Source organism: Meles meles, chromosome 10 (assembly GCF_922984935.1).
Source record: "Meles meles chromosome 10, mMelMel3.1 paternal haplotype, whole genome shotgun sequence".
Lineage (NCBI taxonomy): Eukaryota > Metazoa > Chordata > Mammalia > Carnivora > Mustelidae > Meles > Meles meles.
In genome coordinates, this window is record NC_060075.1 from 32,929,053 (window position 1) to 32,949,320 (window position 20,268).

At 37.4% G+C, this 20,268-nt stretch overlaps 1 protein-coding gene across 1 annotated transcript in view; it reads right to left on the reverse strand.

The window, feature by feature from the left end:
- CFTR (CF transmembrane conductance regulator) overlaps positions 1–20,268 on the reverse strand; it is a 171,218-nt gene that overhangs the window by 32,874 nt on the left and 118,076 nt on the right. The window contains exons 20-22 of the mRNA XM_046021027.1: positions 18,971–19,198; positions 15,886–15,986; positions 2,023–2,277 (exon numbers count right to left, since the gene is read on the reverse strand). Of these exons, the coding sequence (XP_045876983.1) occupies positions 2,023–2,277; positions 15,886–15,986; positions 18,971–19,198 (584 nt within the window). The remainder of the gene's footprint in view (positions 1–2,022; positions 2,278–15,885; positions 15,987–18,970; positions 19,199–20,268) is intronic.

Consider the following 20,268-nt stretch of genomic DNA (forward strand, 5'->3'; position numbering starts at 1 on the left):
CAGTAGTGCAATGGAATAGAATATTTTTCTAACCATGAAAAAAAATGAAATATTATTTTTTTTTGGAGTTATTTTATTTTTCATTTTATTTATTTTTTTCAGTGTAACAGTATTCATTCTTTTTGCACAACACCCAGTGCTCCATGCAAAACGTGCCCTCCCCATTACCCACCACCTTTTCCCCCAACCTCCCACCCCTGACCCTTCAAAACCCTCAGGTTAATAACAGATGGATCTAGAGAGTATTACACTAAACAAAGTAAGTCATAGAAAGACAAATACCATATTATTTCACTCATACATGGAATTTAAGAAACAAAAGACATGAGCAAAGAGGAAAAAAGAGAGAAAGAGAGACAGAAATTAAGAAACAGACTCTTAACCATAGAGAGCAAAATGATGGTTACCAGAGAAGAGGTGGGCTGGGGGATGGGCTAAACAGGTGATGGAGATTAAGGAGGGCACTTGTGATGAACACCAGGTGTTGTATGGAACTGTTGCATCACTATATTATACACCTGAAACTAATATAACACTGTCTGTTAAATAACTGGAATAAAAATAAAAACTTAAAAAAACTATTTTCTCTCAAAAAAAGGAAAAAAAATCCCATTCTTGATGAGCAAAAATAAAATAAAGAGGTAATTTTAGTAGTATGTGAATTTATTTATCCTAATGATAAGATTAAAAAGGACAGCCAAAATTTCTGCTGTGCCATTTTAAGCCATTTATCATCGTATACAGAAACATACTTGCTCATCCTATATTTTCTTTAATAGAATTTTTTCCAATGCATCAAATTATGAAATATCCCTAAACCAATGTACCAAAGTAAGTGATAATAATCTATGTTGGTGACAGCAATGGTGGCCTAACAAAGCTTACTTACCATTATTTCAATGGTAAAAAAAAAAAATCTCTATTTGAAATATTCCACCAAGAGAGAAAGTTTTAAAATTCAGTTTTCATAAGATGTGGCTCTATTGTATTCTTCTCAGTTTTTAAAAATAATCAAAAGAATATAATAATCCTATCTAGATTTATGGAACAGCCCAAAATAAGAGATTTGAAATGTAAATTATAATTGGAAATAATTTAAAATATAAAATACAACATCACATTTCTAGAACATGAAATACGAGAATAACTGCCCCTTTCTCCAAGAATCAGTTCCAGAATTGGTATATCTGAATCCATGTATTCAGCCCAGGGCTGAGATCTATGAGGACTTCTTCAAAATAGTACATGGTTATTTTTGCTTATTAAACAATAAAATTGTTGCTTTGTAAATAACTCTTGCTTGGTAAATTACTGGGGAAAAAAATCTAAATAATCCCTACCTTGATTAGAATTCCAAATAAACAAACTGAGCAAAACTAAGAAGAAAAGTACCACTTTTTTGAGAGTGTCAGGTAAAATTCATGAAGAAATTAGATAGCATCAACAACAAAATATTTCTCTTACCCGAAATGGAAAACAGTTTCAAGATGCAAACTTTAGAACATGTGATAATTTTGGCTTCTTCAACAGCTTCTTTTAGTTAATAACCTAGTAATTGATTAGATATTCTACAAGTAGAACCTCATTTAAAATGAACCAACTATATCGTTTCTGGCCTCGGCAAACTAAATAGCATATGAAAAAATAATGGCTTCGGGCGCCTGGGTGGCTCAGTGGGTTAAGCCGCTGCCTTCGGCTCAGGTCATGATCTCAGGGTCCTGGGATTGAGTCCCGCATCGGGCTCTCTGCTCCGCAGGGAGCCTGCTTCCCTCTCACTCTCTCTGCCTGCCTCTCTGCCTACTTGTGATCTCTCTCTGTCGAATAAATAAATAAAATCTTTAAAAAAAAAAAAAAGAAAAAATAATGGCTTCATAATTAATAACCTGAAATATGTATATTCAGTATTGGCCTTAGTCTACAATAATAAGGTTACCAATGGATTTTACCAACACATTGCTTGAGGCTCCTGAGATTTACTCACTAAGCACAGGTCAAACAAAGCAAGGAATATTTAAATCTCACCCTCTGGCCAGGACTTATTGAGAAGGAAATGTTCTCTAATATGGCATTCCCACCATCTATATACTTTGCAGTGAGGTCTTTGACAGTCATTTGGCCCCCTGAGGGCCAGATGTCATCTTCTCTCACATGATGATTCTCAGTAATCAAAACTTTTGAGAGCTGGACATCCTTGGATGGTTTGGATGACTTGGCGGGTGGTTTACTTTCTTCTGCTGGCATGTCAATAAACTTGAAGACTCTGCTTACAGATCGCATCTGAAATGAAATAACAGTATTTTATGTTTGTCTGTTTAATAACTGTAGGCAATGTCGTAATTAGTGTGATGATTCCTTACAAAATCACATGTAAGATGTGACGGTGCTCATCGTCACCTGGTTATTTATCAGGAGGTTTTTCAATGAACTAACAGGAAATAACTGGATATAATTAAAAGCTTAACCAAAGAGAATTAACAAGGATTTATATAAATGGGCTCTGTATAGACCTGTTTATTTTTGTGATCATTTAATTCAGTTATGAAAGCCACACATAAATGGCCAAATTATACTCAAAGGGATAGATGATGTCAAGGGGAAATTTTTTCTTCAACTATGAGCAACACTGCACATTGTTATACAAGTGGTATATTATAATAAAACGCCCCATGTCTCAAAACCACTACTGAAGATTTTCACCTTTCTCTCAAACTGCCTGAAAAACTGTCTAGAATTCAGTATGTCAGCTGGGTGGCAAGTGATGCTTAGTAAATTTTGAATGACTTCACAATAATCTTTTTTTTTTTAAGATTTTATTTATTTATTTGACAGAGATCACAAGTAGGCAAAGAGTCAGGCAGAGAGAGAGAGAGAGAGAGAGAGGAGGAAGCAGGCTCCCTGCTGAGCAGAGAGTCCGATGCGGAACTCGATCCCAGGACCCTGGAATCATGACCTGAGTCTAAGGCAGAGGCTTTAACCCACTGAGCCACCCAGGTGCCCCTGACTTCACAATAATCTTAAAACAAATTTAAGTCATTGTCCTATATCTGTAGTTAAATAATTACATTTTTTTTTAAAGATTATTTATTTATTTATTTGACACAGAGAGAGATCACAAGTAGGTAGAGAGGCAGGCAGAGAGAGAGGAGGAAGCAGGCTCCCTGCAGAGCAGAGAGCCCGATGCAGGGCTCGATCCGAGGACCCTGAGATCATGACCTGAGCCGAAGGCAGCGGCTTAATCCACTGAGCCACCCAGGCGCCCCAAATAATTACATTTTTTATATAAATTACTTACAGATCAATTTCCGTTGCTGACACTGTAAAATGTCACTGCATATAAAAGTTGTATTTGAAATTAAATACATGGTTGCTCTATAAATCTATTCATGTAACATTAACAAAGTATATCTTGATTGTATACAGAAATAAAAGAACTCAACTATTTCTCAAAGGTGCTTAAATTCTTTAACAAGAACATGTTCCTCTGGCTAGTTATGATTTATTGGAATTTTGAATATAATTTTAAAAATAGACTTACAAATAATGGCACCTTAATAAATATTTGAAAAATCCACAAAAGAATAAACAAATGAATCTGTGAATGATTACATATATATGAATCAGTAAATGAACAACAAGAAAGAGTTGAAGACTTTGAATTCACTCAATTCTCATTTTTAATATTTAATAGATATTAATAGATATTTAATAGATATTTAATTTAATTTTAATAGATATAATCCTCAATGGCTCAGCCCTGCCCAGGAATTACTAGCTTACTGGAAGGAAATTTATTGCCTTTTTTTTTTTTTGTCTTTAAAGTAATTACTGATTCTGGCTTTCCTTGGTCAAGAATTCAACCCTCTTGGGGCTCCTGGGTGGCTCAGTCAATTAAAGCGTCTGCCTTCAGCTCTGGTCATGACCCCATGGATTAAGCCCGTCATTGGGCTTCTTGCCCAGCGGGGAGTCTGTTTCTCCCTGTCCCTCTGCCTGCCACTCCTCCCTGCCAGTGCTCGTGTGCGCGCGCGCGTGCCCTCTCTCTCTCTCTCTGTCAAATAAATAAATAAAATCTAAAAACAAAATGCATTTAAAATATTTTATTGCATTTTTCCTGCATAAGAATATTACACTCTTGAAATGATTGAGAGAAATGCAAAAATGAAGCTTAATTTTATGAAATAAAGTAAGTCTGTTGATATTTCTGCATGTCAATGCTGTGAAGAATTCTAAACTAGTCTTTGTTAAATGCTTTAGCACATCAGGAAAGACACCATATTAAAAAAACCTTTGTATTTTAATACTTCTAAACAGTAAGCAAAACACTTAAATATTGCTATCTAAACTACTCAGAATTTTATGTAGTACTATTAGAAAATGAAATTTAAAACCATTATTTTGACAGCACTGAAATGTATACAATTTTTTTTTTTTTTTTTTTTTTTTGCATAAGGAGTTGTAAAGAGTATATAGCAAATTATGTACTCCATTAGTGAGGCTTACCATTGAGGGTGAACCTAGAACTTATAATGTCAAATTAGTAAATGGAACGTACCTATCAAATTTAGAAAATGGGGCACTTGGGTGGCTCAGTTGGTTAAGTGACTGTCTTTGGCTCAGGTCATGATCCCGTAGTACCGGGATCGAATCCCGCATCAGGCTCCCTGCTTGGCAGTGAGTCTGCTTCTCCCTCTGACCCTCCCTCTTCTCAAGTTCTCTCTCTTTCTTATTCTCTCTCAAATTAAAAAAAAAAAAAAATCTTCTTAAAAAAAATTAGAAAATGAAACTTTCAACTCATCATCTTCCATACAGTCTAGTTGCTTAAAGTGACCCCAAGACAGACTGTTCTAGTTACCCACAGCATAGTCAAATATCCCTGACCAAGAACAACTTCGTCTTAACAATGGGCACTGATCCATAGCATGTAAGCAAACATCCGTTCAGTTCAGCGGGTTAGGACATTTTCTGATGAGACAGAAAGGTGGCTAGTGCAGACACCTGCATTATGGCAAGTTTTGCAACCACTGAAATGCTGTTACTGAATAGATGATGTGGCCAGATATTATTATAAGTTACTAATTCCTTGTCCCTCACAGGTTCTCTAACTGGCACCTTCTACTTCCACTGTTTTTTAAAGGAGAAGTCACAACAGAACCAGAGTGGAAAAAATTAATTTTGGTCCTTCAAGTTTCAAAAATTGGCTTTTGGAACTAGTGATGGATAGTTTGAAAATTTTGAGCCACCTGAATAATGGCTATTAAGTTTCAAAAATCAAAGCTTGAAAGACTCAAAGCAGTGTTGATGCAAAAACAGTAGCAATAGATGAATTTATGATGAATGAGAAACAGCTCCTCTCTTCACCCCACAATCTGACTCATGAATGGGGCAACAAGAGGACTTAGGTACCAATTCCTTTAAAAAGGAGTCCTGACTTGCAACCAAACTCTAGTTCTATCCTTGAGTAGATTTGGGGGATTTTTGGACATAGGAGGCCCATGCCTTAATATCAAGGTGAAGCCCAGGAATGAGGCATGCCTTAGAGAAACATCCAGTATGTGGAATAGCATGGAAGCAGTAGAGTGGACATGGGTGCTTGGCATGTCTAGATCCAGACAGTTTTAGACTTCCCTTTATTTCCAGAGTGGTACTAGATGGAAGCCAAATCCCAATCCTTTGGTCCCTCAGGGTCTTCCATGCTTTGGTCATGGGAGAAGTTAGAAAGAACTCATCAAAGCAGGGCTCACAATCAGGATCAGAAAAACATGCAGTCTCTCAGAAAAAGATACAGTCTCCATGGACTGTACACCTCTAGGTCAAAGAGCAATGCCAGTGCCTCAGAGACAGCACAGACAAGGGGAAACCTCAGGCCAGGTGCTCCCTCCCCCAGTGCACTGGCATTCTGTAAACACCATTCAGAATTTAGATTCACTTCCAGCAGAATTTCTAAACATGTTGAGATTGCTTCTTGCACTCCGCAGCACATGTATTCAAGCAGAAAATAAATTCAATTACAGCAAAAGGAGAGTCATACTTCTTACACACTTGATTTCATAGCCAAAGATTCATGGCTGACCAGGGATGGACGCCAGTTTGGTGGAAACTAAAGCTTAAATAATTGAAGGGTTTCTTCTTATGTGAAAGCATCAAAATTATGCATTTCTAATTAAGTATGGAGCCTCAGAAGGTGTCCATCCAAGAGAGAGGATCTGAAGCTGATCCTCCACAGGCTTCTGGTTGAGCCCACACTGCCTATTACAGTAACCTTATTCAAAGCATTCCTTGTTGTATCCTCCCCATCTAGGGTTTAGCACCAAGCGGTCCCTCAATAAATCTTTGTTAAAGATGAGTGACCCCATTGTTCTACCTCATCTGCAGAAAGCAATATCTGGGCAGGGTGAATGACAGTGCTGAGTCCCTCAGCAGGCAATGGAGGCTGCCATTGTACCTCTCAGCTTCTCAGTCTGAAAACAGACGTTGCTATTTGGATTTGAAGGAAATGGCAGCATACCAAACTATTTTTAGTCTCATCTAGTTGTTTTCAATTGAGCCTTTTATTTTAACTTAATCTTTTTTCTAATTTAGAATGTCTGTTAACACTGTCAGGTGATATGTAAAAACCACTGTGTCACTGGACGGAAATTCAGATTTGGTAATTCTCAGTGACTGCAGTCTGTGGACAAGCTGCCTCTTCCTGGGCAGTGAAGGGTGTTCCTGAGGAGGAATGAGGAACAGGTCTGCCTGGATCCCTGACAGGAAAAGTCTCAAAGCAGTCATTACCAGTTTAGGTAGGAGCATTTGTCTCAGATTTTCAGAAACAAAGGATGAAGGCAAAATGGGACTCAGGCGCTGAAATGCTCAACATGTTCTTCATGTGAAGAGGAAAACCTGAGATCATCTGTACAGACTTCTATAAAATTAAAGTTTAGCCAAAATGAGGTGGGATTTTTACTTGAGAAATGGCTGCTTTAAATTTCTGGTTTTGCTTAAAAAAATAATAAAATTAATTAACTAGTTAATTAATTTCTGGCTCTGTTATTTAAATTTACTATGCTCCAAAACTTCTCCCAAATCAATCTTTAACACTGAATCTCATTATCTTTATAATAACTTCTCAAGTTTCTAATCTAAGCATCAGAAGAACAAAGTCTTTAGGCAATGTGATGGTTAATGAAAAGAAAGCTCCACAGCCTTATGACAACCTTATTTTATAAGTGATGTGTTCAGTGGGGGGAAAAAAAAGTGATTCCTGACTTTCCTTTTCCCTCTCTGTTGACAATGAGGGAAGAAAATTCTTAAAGACCTTTTCTGGAATAAGTCAGAAAGCCAGACTCCCCTCCTCTACAAAAATATTTGCTCTATTTCCTTTTATCCTTTGGATTGTGTAGAAAACAGGGCATCAAAATTATGCATGGATATCAAAACTATATGCTTAATACCAGAAGAGCCATGATAATAAAAAATATATTTCCTAAGCCCGACGTCTGGTGGGCAACACTTACAGAGATTTCATAACTGGTTTTTATAGGAGAATCACAAGAAATAAATGTGAGGAGAATCATCGACAAAACTGATACAAGGTGAAGAACTTCACACATTTTACAAGAGATATTTTCGAACCATGAAGTATACAAAAGGGAGGTTTTACCTTGTAGATCCTTCCTGCTAGGTCCAAACGAAATGTTTTTCAGGACTCACTAACACAGCCTGTGACCCAAAGCCACATTACAGTCATTAGCACAATCTTTAGGCCATGCACATAGACTTATGAGATAATGGTTACCATGTAAACATTTTCTCTGCCTAAAACATATTCCTGAAACTTTAGTCTATCCTTCTGTGTCTATCACTTATGCTCCTAGACATTTAAAAAGTCAGTCAAGGATTGCATTGTTATAAATTATTAACAGCATAAATGAGCTACTTATAGTATACTATACACTCTAAGTCTTTGTAAATTATTGTAGCCTGCTAGCTACACAAACTGTTTACTGCCAACCTGTGGCAAATCACATGGCAAATCGATGTTACTTTTTCTGACCGCAAGAAGTAATAGAAATGGTGTTCTTAAAATAAGAGAAAGAAAATCTATCACAGCTAATGACAAAAGGAATAACCTAAGAAACACAGAGGTATCAAATATGTTGGTGTCTATTTTCGGTAATTAACAATGTCAGTAATCATGGTACTAAGTGTTCCAATAGGCAGGAAACACTCTTAAATTTACCTTTTAATTTGAAAAATATCAGATCACTTACTGAATCTACTACTCAAGCTTGAACTTACACTCTGTCTGGTATTACTATTTTTTAAAAGCAATGACAGGACATCAGCAAGTACTTGATGAATAAAATTGAGTCCATGTGGTATCCATTAAAAGTATTTCAAAGAAAATCTCAGGAAGAGGGGTCTAAAATATCATATCAAAATATTTTTTCAAGGTTTATACAATTTTAATGAGATTTTCTCTAAACATCTTAATTTTGAAATATTTTGGCTTCCCCAAAGTACTGTTACTAAGCATCATCCTTTTTTATCCTATTATAGATATATTAGTTAATATATAAGGCAAAAATGATTTGCTGGTGGTCCATCAATTCCAAACTAAATTCTATTCCATAGACCAGAGATCAGCAAAACTATGGCCCAATAGTCAAATCCAGCTACATCCAATTGTTTATATCAGCTTTGCCCTACAAAGGTTGAGTTGAGGAGTTACCATAGAGACCATATAGCTCACAAAACTGAAAATAGTAACTATCCAATCCTTTATAGAAAATGTTTGCTGACCTCCTCTTATGACACACACAAAAAGTCAGAGCTAAAATGAATGTTAGAGAGTATCTACTCCAGTGATTCACAAATCTAGATACACACTGGAATCACCTGGAACACTTTAAAAAATATAGACATCATCCCCAGTCACCCTGCCCCTGACCAGGAGAAATGATGTAATTGATCTTACAGGACCCCAAGTAATCTATATTGTTGTAAAGTTTCCTCATGTGCTGTTGAGGTTGAGAACTTCTGATCTAATCCATTCATTCTTGGTACAAATGAAAAAACTAAACCCAGGAAGTTAAAGTGACAGTCACAAAACTCAACAAATTTTCTCAACTTTCCAACACTCCAGCAATCCTTTATGGCTCTCATAAGGCTCCCCTACAAATTCAAGACTCTAGAGCATCTCAATGGCACTTTCTCTGTTGGCTCTAATAACACACTGGTTCAATTCCTTGTTCTGCTCCAACAACTGCAGTGGTAAATGACTTAATCTGTGGAGTTTAGGGTGAAGGACAGTGGCAGATAAGTCTAATTCCTGTGGATATCTGGAATAATGCCTACATCTATGCCAATCAAGACTTGAAAACTTTCATATGAAAGACTGGATTCAGAAGAGAATGTCAGAGCTAACATGGACCTTAAAAAAGATTTGTAACCAAACTGTTTCCTTTTACAGAGAGAAATGTGAAGCCCTCGGTGGGGGGTGATGACTTGCCAAAGACCACACATCTTGGTGATAAAGCAAGAGTGGAATGCAGAGTAGAAGAGCCACCCTGTAGGACAGAAAGGACATGTTTGGAGGAAAAGAAGTCTTGGGCAGATGTCATGAATGGAAAACATGCTACAAAGCCTCATGAGGACAGAAAAACAAAGAAAGATATGATCAACAGACCACTGAAGGAAGGGGGAAAGAGGAGAACTGAATCCTCTCCTCAAATTCTTGGAGCAAAACTGGATTCAATACTAGAGAATTGGGCATCGGGCGCAACGAAGAGAAGCCAGGTTCCCCTTTTTTGTTCTCTTTTTGGTTACTGTACCATCAGTCACTTGTTCTTTACTGGAATCAAAAAAAAAAACAAAAAAAAAAACGGAGGTGATAAAAGGATAAAGGAGAAAACAGAGGGAGTCTCTATTGACACAAAACTCTTCTCAGATTGCATCACTCTTGCAAGAACTTTCTCGAGCCTCATTAACTGGAATCTAAATGTGAGCCCTGCAGATACACAGTCTTCCCTCTCATCCTGGTGGTTTCCTTCCCCTTGTCTTATTAGGAACACATAGTACAATAGGCATGTCTTATCTGCTGCTTTAGTTAGAGAATTAAGGAAGCAGGATACTATTCACATGCTCATATCTTTTAGTTGTGCTAAGTGGTAGACAGTCCTGAAAAATACATGAATTGTCAACTGCCTCATTCAAACCGATTTTGAGTGTGGGTAATCCACCAGTCACCAGATGGCCTGATGTTGCTAAGTTTGAAACATCACTGCTGCACCCATTCTAACTCTTATTTAATTATCATTCATTCATGGATTCAGAAATATAGGTATATACATTGCCTGTTTAAGATATGTAATTGCGTACAAGCTAAAAATAGGACAAAAAGACACTTTAAGGTACTAAAAATGGCAGGTATCTTGTGAGTCCAAAGAAAATAAATTAGTACACAGATTTGTTAAGAATATAAAAAACTGGGTCTCCTGGGTGGCTCAGTCAGTTAAGCATCTGCCTTCAGATCAGGTCATGATCTCGGAGTCCTGGGATGGAGCCCCACATTGGGCTCCCTGCCCTGAGGGGAGTCTGCTTCTTCCTCTAACTCCGCCCCTCCCCTGGCTTGTTCTCCTTCTCTCTCTCTTGTTCACTCTCTCTCAAATGAATAAATAAAATCTGCTTTAAAAAAAATACAAAAATTTAAAACAGTAGCTTTAGCAGTAACAAATGTAATTCATTTAGTACTTGAGTATGGAGTTAAAAAGAATTAATACTTCTTTTTCACCCCATCTACAGAATGGTATAAAACACAAAAATCACAAGCAGAGAGAGTCAAGTATCATATGGTCTCACTTACTTGTGGAGTATAATAAAGAACACGGAGGACATGGGGAGATGGAGAGGAGAGGGGGTTGAGGGAAACTGGAAGGGGAAATGAACCATGAGAGACTATGGACTCTGAAAAACAACAAGAGCAGGGGGGTGGGAGGTTGAGGAACCAGGTGGTGGGTAATAGGGAGGGCACGTACTGCATGGAGCACTGGGTGTGGTGCAAAAACAATGAACACTGTTACGCTGAAAATAAACAAATTAAAAAGAAAATACAGATGATGTTACAAAGAAAAAAACAAAACCAAAAAACCACACAAATCAAATAAATAGACAGACATATACACATATACACATTTATATACATAAATGAAGAGTGAATTTGAAATAACAGTATTTAAAATATGATATCAATTGAAATAACTGGAAATTCCCTATAATGGGGGCGTTTACAGTGGGAATTATTAAACTTGACTCTCTGGAAATTTTACAATTTTTTTTAAATTTCTGGGTGACTCACAGCCTACTAATCTGTATCATTCATAATGTGACAATGTTCAGATGATTTTTCTTTAGGTAGAACAGAAGTTTTGTTACCTTTTAATGGTCTCATGATACCACATGTTGTATTTTGAGGAGATTCTAGAAAAGAACTTAGGCCCCAAAATGTCAAGTTTACTGGAAGACATTCTTATCACTGTGCTTTCTAAACAGAGAGGCATCAAGTTGTAGTGTATCTTCAGAGAGTCTGGTTTAGACTAGAGATATGAATGAGTGATTGAGAGATGGTTTCTATAGCACAGAGTTAGATGGCAGCAGCTAGAGAGAAGATAGATAGAAGAGGGCTAAAATATAGCTAATGTTCAGAGACCTGTAAGAAGAGGAGGGGCCAGCAAAGAGAAGTAAAGAGGAACCCAAGAGGTAGCAGAGACTGGCAGGAGGAACATCATGGTGGTGAGAGAAGAAAGTATCACCGGAAGAAGGATTTATCTATGGAGTAAGTACTGCTGAGAGGGTAAGGGAGACAAGGACATTGGATCTGGCAAAATGTTGGCCATGAGTCATGGGGCCAATGCAAACAAAGTGAATTAGGCTGTGGCAAGAATGGGAAGGAGGAAATGGAGACAAGCCCTCTTTCAATAAGTTGTGCTATAAATAGATCAAAGAAAAGAGGTGTAAGTTGTACATCAAGGGAAGGTAGTTTTATGATGGGGACAGAGGTCCCACAAAGAGCAGTTAATTGCATATTACTGGCCTCTAAGTAAGAATAAAGACACAGAGGGAAGGTAGGGCGTATGAGTAGAGGTGAATAGGCTGGTGCAACTGGTAGAAGAAATAAGGAAATTCTTGTTGGTTGCATCTGGTTTTTTCTATGAAGTATGTAGCAAGGTCATTGGCTGAGAGTGCAGGGGGTAGAAGTACCAGAGCTCCCGAGAAAAGATAAGAAGGTGGGAAAGAATTATCTTAGGGAATATAATGAAGAATTTATTAGGAATATGAAATCAAAGGGTTTTTGGTCAGCTTTGAGTGCTGATAACTGAGATGTGCAGTCAGTTACAAAGTGACAAGAAGTAACAATGAGGAAGTGTTATCATCCAAATATTACCCTTACTGGCTGAAAGCTAATAAAAGCCAGGCACCTGGGTGTAAGCAACTGATGAGCAGTAAAAGAAAAGACATTCTGCCATTTTTTTATAACTTCATGGTTCTGTTTATGTTTGATTCTGTGCCCGTGTCTAAACTAGGCTAGAGAGGTAAATGAAATAATCTTTCTAAGTCTAAAGATAGTTTTTTTGTTTGTTTGTTTTGTTTTTTCAGAGTAGCCCTGCACTGGAAAACTAGAAGTCCATATCATACAAAACACCCTCTTTACTGCATTTAAACTCAGATCTAAATTCAGTAAGACATTCAGTAATGTAACATGAGAACACAGCGAATTTCTCCTTCAGAGGTCACAAGGACCTTCAGTGTTAACGTCACATAGATGTAGAATTTGAGGGCACAGCTATCTCCCCTCCTACCCACAACATATGCCAGGTGAAAACAACAAGATTACTGTACAACTTTAGTAGGGGTAGAGGTAAAAAAGGGAATTAATATTAATACCTAGATGAATGTCCACAGGGGCCCAGGAAAGACCGCTTATATATTTGGCAGGGAAATGAAAACTAACATGAACACTTTGATATTTAAACAAAAGAACATGACTTTTTAAAATGAGATCAAATGCAAATATTGATACTTTTCATAGGCTGTATTATAATATAATAGTTCTTTGCAAAATTCTTTCATGCCATAAGATCAAAGACACAATGTCAAAGCACAGGGTTACAAAGCTCAGGAATGCCCATGCAAGAAAATAGAGAAGTCAACATACCTTAAACAAACTATTTTTTACACTAAACTTTAATGGAGATTGGACATGCAGAATAGAAATGTACTAGACGAAGGTTTCAACATCAAATGTATACAGGTTGTTTCATAAACCAAGAAAATTAGCAAAGGAACTGTGCATATACAAGGTGAAGAGATATTTTAGATAAAGAAGTGAAGTACATGAGGATTTTAATTGTAAAGTCAAAGTTGTAGAAAATTTGAACAAAAAAATAAATGCAAGTACAATACTGATTTACTCCTCTCCTGCTATTTTCTAACAGGAATATTTCTTTTTTTTTTTTAATTTTATTTACTCTCACTTTTATTTATACTCACTCTCACAGAGAGAATGAGCACAAGTAGTGAGAATGGCAGGCAAAGGGAGAGGGGAGAAGCAGACTCCCCGAGCCCAAGACCCGGGGATCATGACCAGAGCCAAAGGGAGATGCTTAATGACTGAGCCCCTCAAAAGCACCTCAACAGAAATATTTCTAAGAATATGAGACTCAACTTTAAAAGTGTTAAGAGTTAAGTGAGGAAATAGATGGAGTCACAGAAAAAGCTAGCCAAACCCCCAAAAAATAACGTTCAAGGAAAAGAGAGAAATCTTACTATAAATCGTGTTAGGGTTAAATTACATTTCAATGAATTAATAAAATGCTTTGCTTAAATAAAATATTAGATACATGGGCAGGCAGAAGGCATGAAAAGTTTTGTTTTTTCCCCAGAGATATTGTTTTAGGATGCTATTTGTTCTTTTTTAAAAAAAGATCTTTATTTATTTATTTGAGAGAAAGAATGACAGCATGAGAACAGTAGGAGGGGCAGGGAGAGTGACAAGCAGACTCCTCCCTGAGGGCAGAGCCCAATGCTGGGCTCCATCTCGTGACCCTGAGATCATGACCTGAGTCAAAATCAAGAGTCTGCCACTTAACTGACTGAGCCACTCAGGCATCCCATGATGATATTTCTTCTGATAGGAATTGGTTATAAAATTTTCACAGCTGAATGAACATGTGCATTCTGGGAACATGGGACATATTAGGAGACTGGAGAAGGAATCTAGGCAAAAAGTGTAATGATGGTGTTATATGTATGGTCATTTTCAACTTGGCTCTCTAGCCCCTCTGCAAACGCATAAATGAATGACTGATTTTTAAGTACGCTATTCCCGGCAGAGTAATCAAAGTTGACAATGAACTACTCTTGAAAATCATGTATTTTTTTAACTAACAGTGGGAAATCTGTCCTTCTTCCTTTTACCTCTCATTCTTGCTGCCATGGGATTTGTGCCCCTGACACAGTATTCACTCAGTTATACTACTGCAGGCTCTGCATTCCAGAGACCCAAGACAAGAGAAACAATAAAACCAAAACATGGTCTTTGTAACCACTAATAAAGCATATAAATGTGTGGGGATATTGGCCCAAAGAGAGAGAGAGAGAGAAAGCAAAAAGAAAAACTCTAGGGGCGCCTGGGTGGCTCAGTGGGTTAAGCCTCTGCCATCGGCTCAGGTCATGATCTCAGGGTCCTGGGATGAAGCCCACATTGGGCTCTCTGCTTGGCAGGGGGCCTGCTTCCCCCTCTCTCTCTGCTGGCCTTTCTGTTTGCTTGTGATCGCTCTCTGTCAAATAAATAAATAAATAAAATCTTTTAAAAAAAGGAAAAAAAGGGGCACCTGGGTGGCTCAGTGGGTTAAAGCCTCTGCCTTTGGCTCAGGTCATGATCCCAGGACCTGGGATCCAGCCCCGCATCTGGCTCTCTGCTCAGCAGGGAGCCTGCTTCCTCCTCTCTCTCTGCCTGCCTCTCTGCCTACTTGTGATCTCTGTCAAATAAATAAATAAAATCTTAAAAAAAAGAAAGAAAAAAAAAAGAAACACTTTAGGAATGAGAAAGGAAATATCACTAAACACTGGAAATTTAAAAACTTAGAAATAAAAAAAGAATACTACAAAAAAGATAATGCTGATAAACTGGAAAACCCAAGACAGGGAAGGGTTTCTTAAACAAGATACCGAAAAATAAAGGGTAACATTAATGAAATTAACTTCATTAAACTTAGAAGCTTCTTTTCATCAAAAATACTGTAAGCTAAGCCACTGACTAGAGGACCATGTTTAAAATATACAGAATCGACAACCCAGAATTCATAAACTTTCATGAATCAATTAAGAAAAAATTCAGCCTACTATAAAAATAGGCAATTGACAGAAACAAGTAATTAACAGAAGAGGAAGCCCATAAGCCAATAAATACGTATTAAGCAGTCCTATCTCTTTAGTAGTCACTTCACATCCATCCGATTGCCAAAACTAAAAGGTCTGACAACCTGCTGAAACTGTGGACCAATGAGAATTCTTAAACTCTCTTGATGGGAGTATAAATTTATACAAGATATTTGAGAATAACTGGGCACCATCTGGTAAAGCTGAATGTGGGTGAATTCTATAACCCAGTATAGCCATTCCTGCCAAGGGTTTTTCACTGCAGCACAAGATCTTGACTGTGGCTATCTATGTGGAGAAAGGAAGAGATATAGGTCTAAAGTGAGATACATAGTGGTCTTTGATTCTTCTGTGATGCTTTATACCTTAAGCTGGGTGTTGGATATGTAGTCCTCCCTTATGTCATTACCTATGCTTTTTGGTTTGTCCAATTTTTTTCATAAAAGTTAAAAAATAATAATTACTTACCAAGCTGTCCACATCGATGCTGGAGTTTACAGCCCATTGCAATGTACCCATGATATTCATGGCTAAGGTTAGAATAATACCAGCTGATCCTTCTCCTTCACCTATAGGTGGGGAAAAAAATATAAACAGGCTTTATGTTATTTCTCTCTGCTGTGAACCTCCTTATGCTGCTCCTAGGGCATGCATCATATTAAAGTTACATTCCAATTTTGTGCTAATTTTAACCATTTTTCATCTCAGTTCACCACAGTATCTACCACTAGTAATAATATTTTGCATATATTTAAGTAGTAAACCAATGTTTTAAATTAAAGAGTGACTATTAGGAAAGAGTTGCCCTTTAAAAAAAATGTGTCAGATATTGAAGGGGCTGCTGGTGTCAGGTTAATACCATGGTCATCTCTTCTACTACTACTCTGTAAGTAATAATAACTTCAAATCTACAATGGGCAATGACAAAAAACTTCTATGTCTAGATGAGGTTCTCCACAAAGAAGTCAAAAGCACGAGGGCACCTGTGTGGCTCAGTTGGTTAAGTGACTGCCTTCAGCTCAGGTCATGATCCTGGAGTCCCAGGACTGGGTCCCGCATTGGGCTCCCTGCTCAATGGGGAGTTTGCTTCTCCCTCTGACTCTCCCCACCTCATGCTCTCTCTCTCTTTCTCTCTCTCTCAAATAAAGTCTTTAAAAAAAAGTCAAAAGCAGGAGAAAGGTTTGAGCAGCATCCTTTAGATGATTAGATATGTCTCCTGCCTTTGTGAGGAGAACTTTCTCTACTAATCAGATACTTTGGGGTACAAAGTGGACTTAGGATTTCATGAGGAAGTCAAAACTCATGGGTCCCATTGAGAAAGGGAGAAAATTGCCTTTTATATTAAAAAAAAATGACCAATTTGCCCAGGATGAATAATACTTAAGTGTTTAATTAGGACACATAGCTTCTATGTATGGGGCTGGAGAGAACCACTAATTTATGACTATAAAAATTTTCTAAAATAAAAGTTTTTAAAACTTTAGGTTATCAAGTCTCCATTGAGAGTCAGTCCTGGTAAGTGTACTATAGGATAAGATCATTACTGGGTTCTAAAATTGGGGGAAGTAATTTGTCCTATTATTATTAATTGAAATTTTTTCTTCCACCTTTCCTTTGACAGAAGAAAAACCATAGACAGTAGACATGTGCTTTTAATACTAAATCATTTATTCCAAATAGGTAAGATTTATCAGAACCCCGGTGTATTACTCATTCTGAAGGTTAAGATGAGAGTAAGATAAAATTTTAATAATAACAAGAATAAATAATATAATATTTATGGGTATTTAGTAGGAACCAGCACTATACCAAGTGTTTTACACAAATTATCTCATTTAATACTCACCCAAACTATACAATAGATAGGTACTGTTACCATGTGTATTTACAATATGAGGAAAATGAGGGCCTTAGAGAAGCTAACTAGTATGTACAAGTTATCATAGCTGAAGACTAAGAGAAGCAGGATTGGTATTCATCAGGTAGCTAATATTCACTCTGGCTGAGAATCAGGTTTGACTGACGGGTCCTGAGCTAAAGTGATCTGTCAATGCTTTGACTACCACCCTAGTATATCAGGACTTAATCAGATCCTTAACCACGATTTTACAGCACATGACACACTGTTAACAAATCTTCATCCATTCAGCCCTCTTTGATCTTGTTTCAAATAACTTAAAGGAAAAATTTTAAACTTCTGAGCCTAAGAAGATAATTGACTATAGTACTAAGGATTTTAGACCATTTGCCTGCTCACTTATATTCGTCACAGAGAGTCATTTCCCACTGCGAGTTGAGAGAATGATGGATGTGGGGAACCCACTCCTCTCGCAGCAGTCAAGGTGAGCCTGTTTTCTGTTCTTTCCAGTACTCTGTACCTGGTCAAAGGAACGCTGCTGTTAACTCAAGGGGCCATAGGCAGTCACTGTGGCTCTGGTTCACCCAGAAAACCAGTCATGAGAGAGAGAGATAGAATACAGGAAGTAGCCACAGAGGACTACACTCAGGCAGCATCCAGCCACAAGAGATGAGGACGTCTCCTCTGTTCCCTCTGGAGACCCAGCATGCTCCTGCCCTGAGCTTCATGGGACCCTCCTGTGATTCCAGCCTGTGCTGCCTTCTGTTGGAGAAGGATTCTATTTCTAACAACTGAACGATCCCTCAGATTTGGCAGGTGCTCTAAATCTGTCCACTGTCGCATGTATAAGCTATTTCAACACTTCTAGCTCAGTTAATTCAGCTTCTTAATTTAGAAGAACTCATTTGTTCATACAGAGTTTCATTGTACTTATGGTGAAAAGTTCTGTGTATTTCACCCAAAGATCTTAAAATTCAAGATCTTAAAATTCAAGACATTATTTTTTAAGAATATGGTACTTCTGGGCACCTGGGTGGCTCAGTCTTTAAGCGTCTGCCTTCAGCAGGGTCATGATCCCACCCTCCCGGGATGGAGCCCTGCATCAGTCTCCCTGCTCGGCGGGGAGTCTGCTTCTCCCTCTCCAGCTCCCCCGTGCTTTTCTCTCTGTCATAAATAAATAAAAATCTTAAAAGAAAAAAAAATATAGTACTTCTATCTAAGTTATTCACTTCTGTGGTAGTTTTTCATCATGTAAAATTCACATTAGGATAGTGAATTGCACAACTGGTAGTAAAAAGAAACAAATTTACTAGGGTGGGGGCATTTTGTGTGCATATGTGTATAAATAGGGATGTTTCTTTCCCCCATTCAGAGAGCACTTGAGTAAATGAAATCCATAATTTTTGACACCAGGATTCTTTACCAATATGAGAGTCAAAAGAGAATTTTTTTCTTTCAATCACAGATTTGTTATCTGACACTCTGTGTCTGTTTTCAAACTGTAAAGCTGAAATAATAGAGCTCTCATTCAAAGAAATTATTTGTCCCACAATAAATGAATTTTCAGATTAATAAACTCCCTCCAAAATCTATTTAAAGGTATCTAAAATGTTCAACCAATGAGAATGTAGCATTTTGGGGTTGACAAAGTTTTAAATTAAATGGTCAATTCGATAGTTAACAAGTTCATATTACCTGTTGTTAAAATGGAAATGAAGGTAACAGCAATGAAGAATATGACAAAAATAATTTCCATTCTCATTTGGAACCAGCGCAGTGTGGACAGGTACAAGAACCAGTTGGCGGTATGTAAGTTCAGAGCCTTGTGAAATAGAGTTTCGAAGTAAGGCTGACGTCCAAAGGCCCGAAGCGTCCATAATCCTTTCAAGCTTGTGACAAGATGAGTGAAAATTGGACTCCTGCCTGCGAAATAGTCCCATAGAAAATAATGCAAATGATGTAGCAACATAATGCAAATTCTTACTACCAGGTACCTGAAAAAGATTAGCTTAAGAAAGAGTAATCTTTCACCAAATATCATTGATTAGATGTTTTTAATACTGGTGCCACACTTTGAATAGTTGTCTTTTTTTAATCTTAAATGAATTAGACTCCTTTGTTACTTGGCCACCATGGATGGGAGCTTATTATAAAATCAATACCATATTTTATTTATATTTCTTGGCTACCCTAGCTAATCCTAAGTTTTAATGATTGATTTATTCTAAATTATTATTATTATTCTAAATTTATTCTAAATTAATCACTGCTGAGAGAAAAAAAATTTTTTTTTAATATTTTATTTATTTATTTGACAGAGAGAGAGATCACAAGCAGGCAGAGAGGCAGGCAGAGAGAGAGGGAGAAACAGGCTCCTCACCGAGCAGAGAGCCCGATGCGGGGCTCGATCCCAGGACCCCGAGACCACGACCTGAACCGAAGGAAGAGGCTTAAACCATTGAGCCACCCAGGTGCCCCGAGAAAAAATTTTTTAAGACAATTTATTTAAGTTTATGTGAATTCAATGAGATAATAATCTCAGTAGAAACACACTGGTTTTCTGAAAATACACCAGCAGCAATGCTATTACTAAAAAAGGGGCTTCCCAAACAGCTCAAATAGTGCTCAGGGGGGCACACAAAAAGGTAGCCCCCAGGGGAAAAGAAAGGGTATCTGAAAAATTTTACCCAGTGTTGTTTGGGGACCCAGACAAAACTTTAGTAATAGTAGCACTATCATTTTAAAATTTAATTTATATAATTATGTATATTATGTATGAATATCTTATACGCCAGCCCTCATAAGTCCACACACTTGTTTTAAAACCAAAATGAAGTCCCATGGTCATTAACAAACACAATCTATACTGTGTCCTTTTGCATACACCTTCTTATTGTTACATAATGCAAGAGTTTAAAAGCAGGGGAAAAAGTGAGAAAAATAGGTGAATGATCGAGAATCACAAATAGCCTTTGTGGTCCTTTTCCATGGTG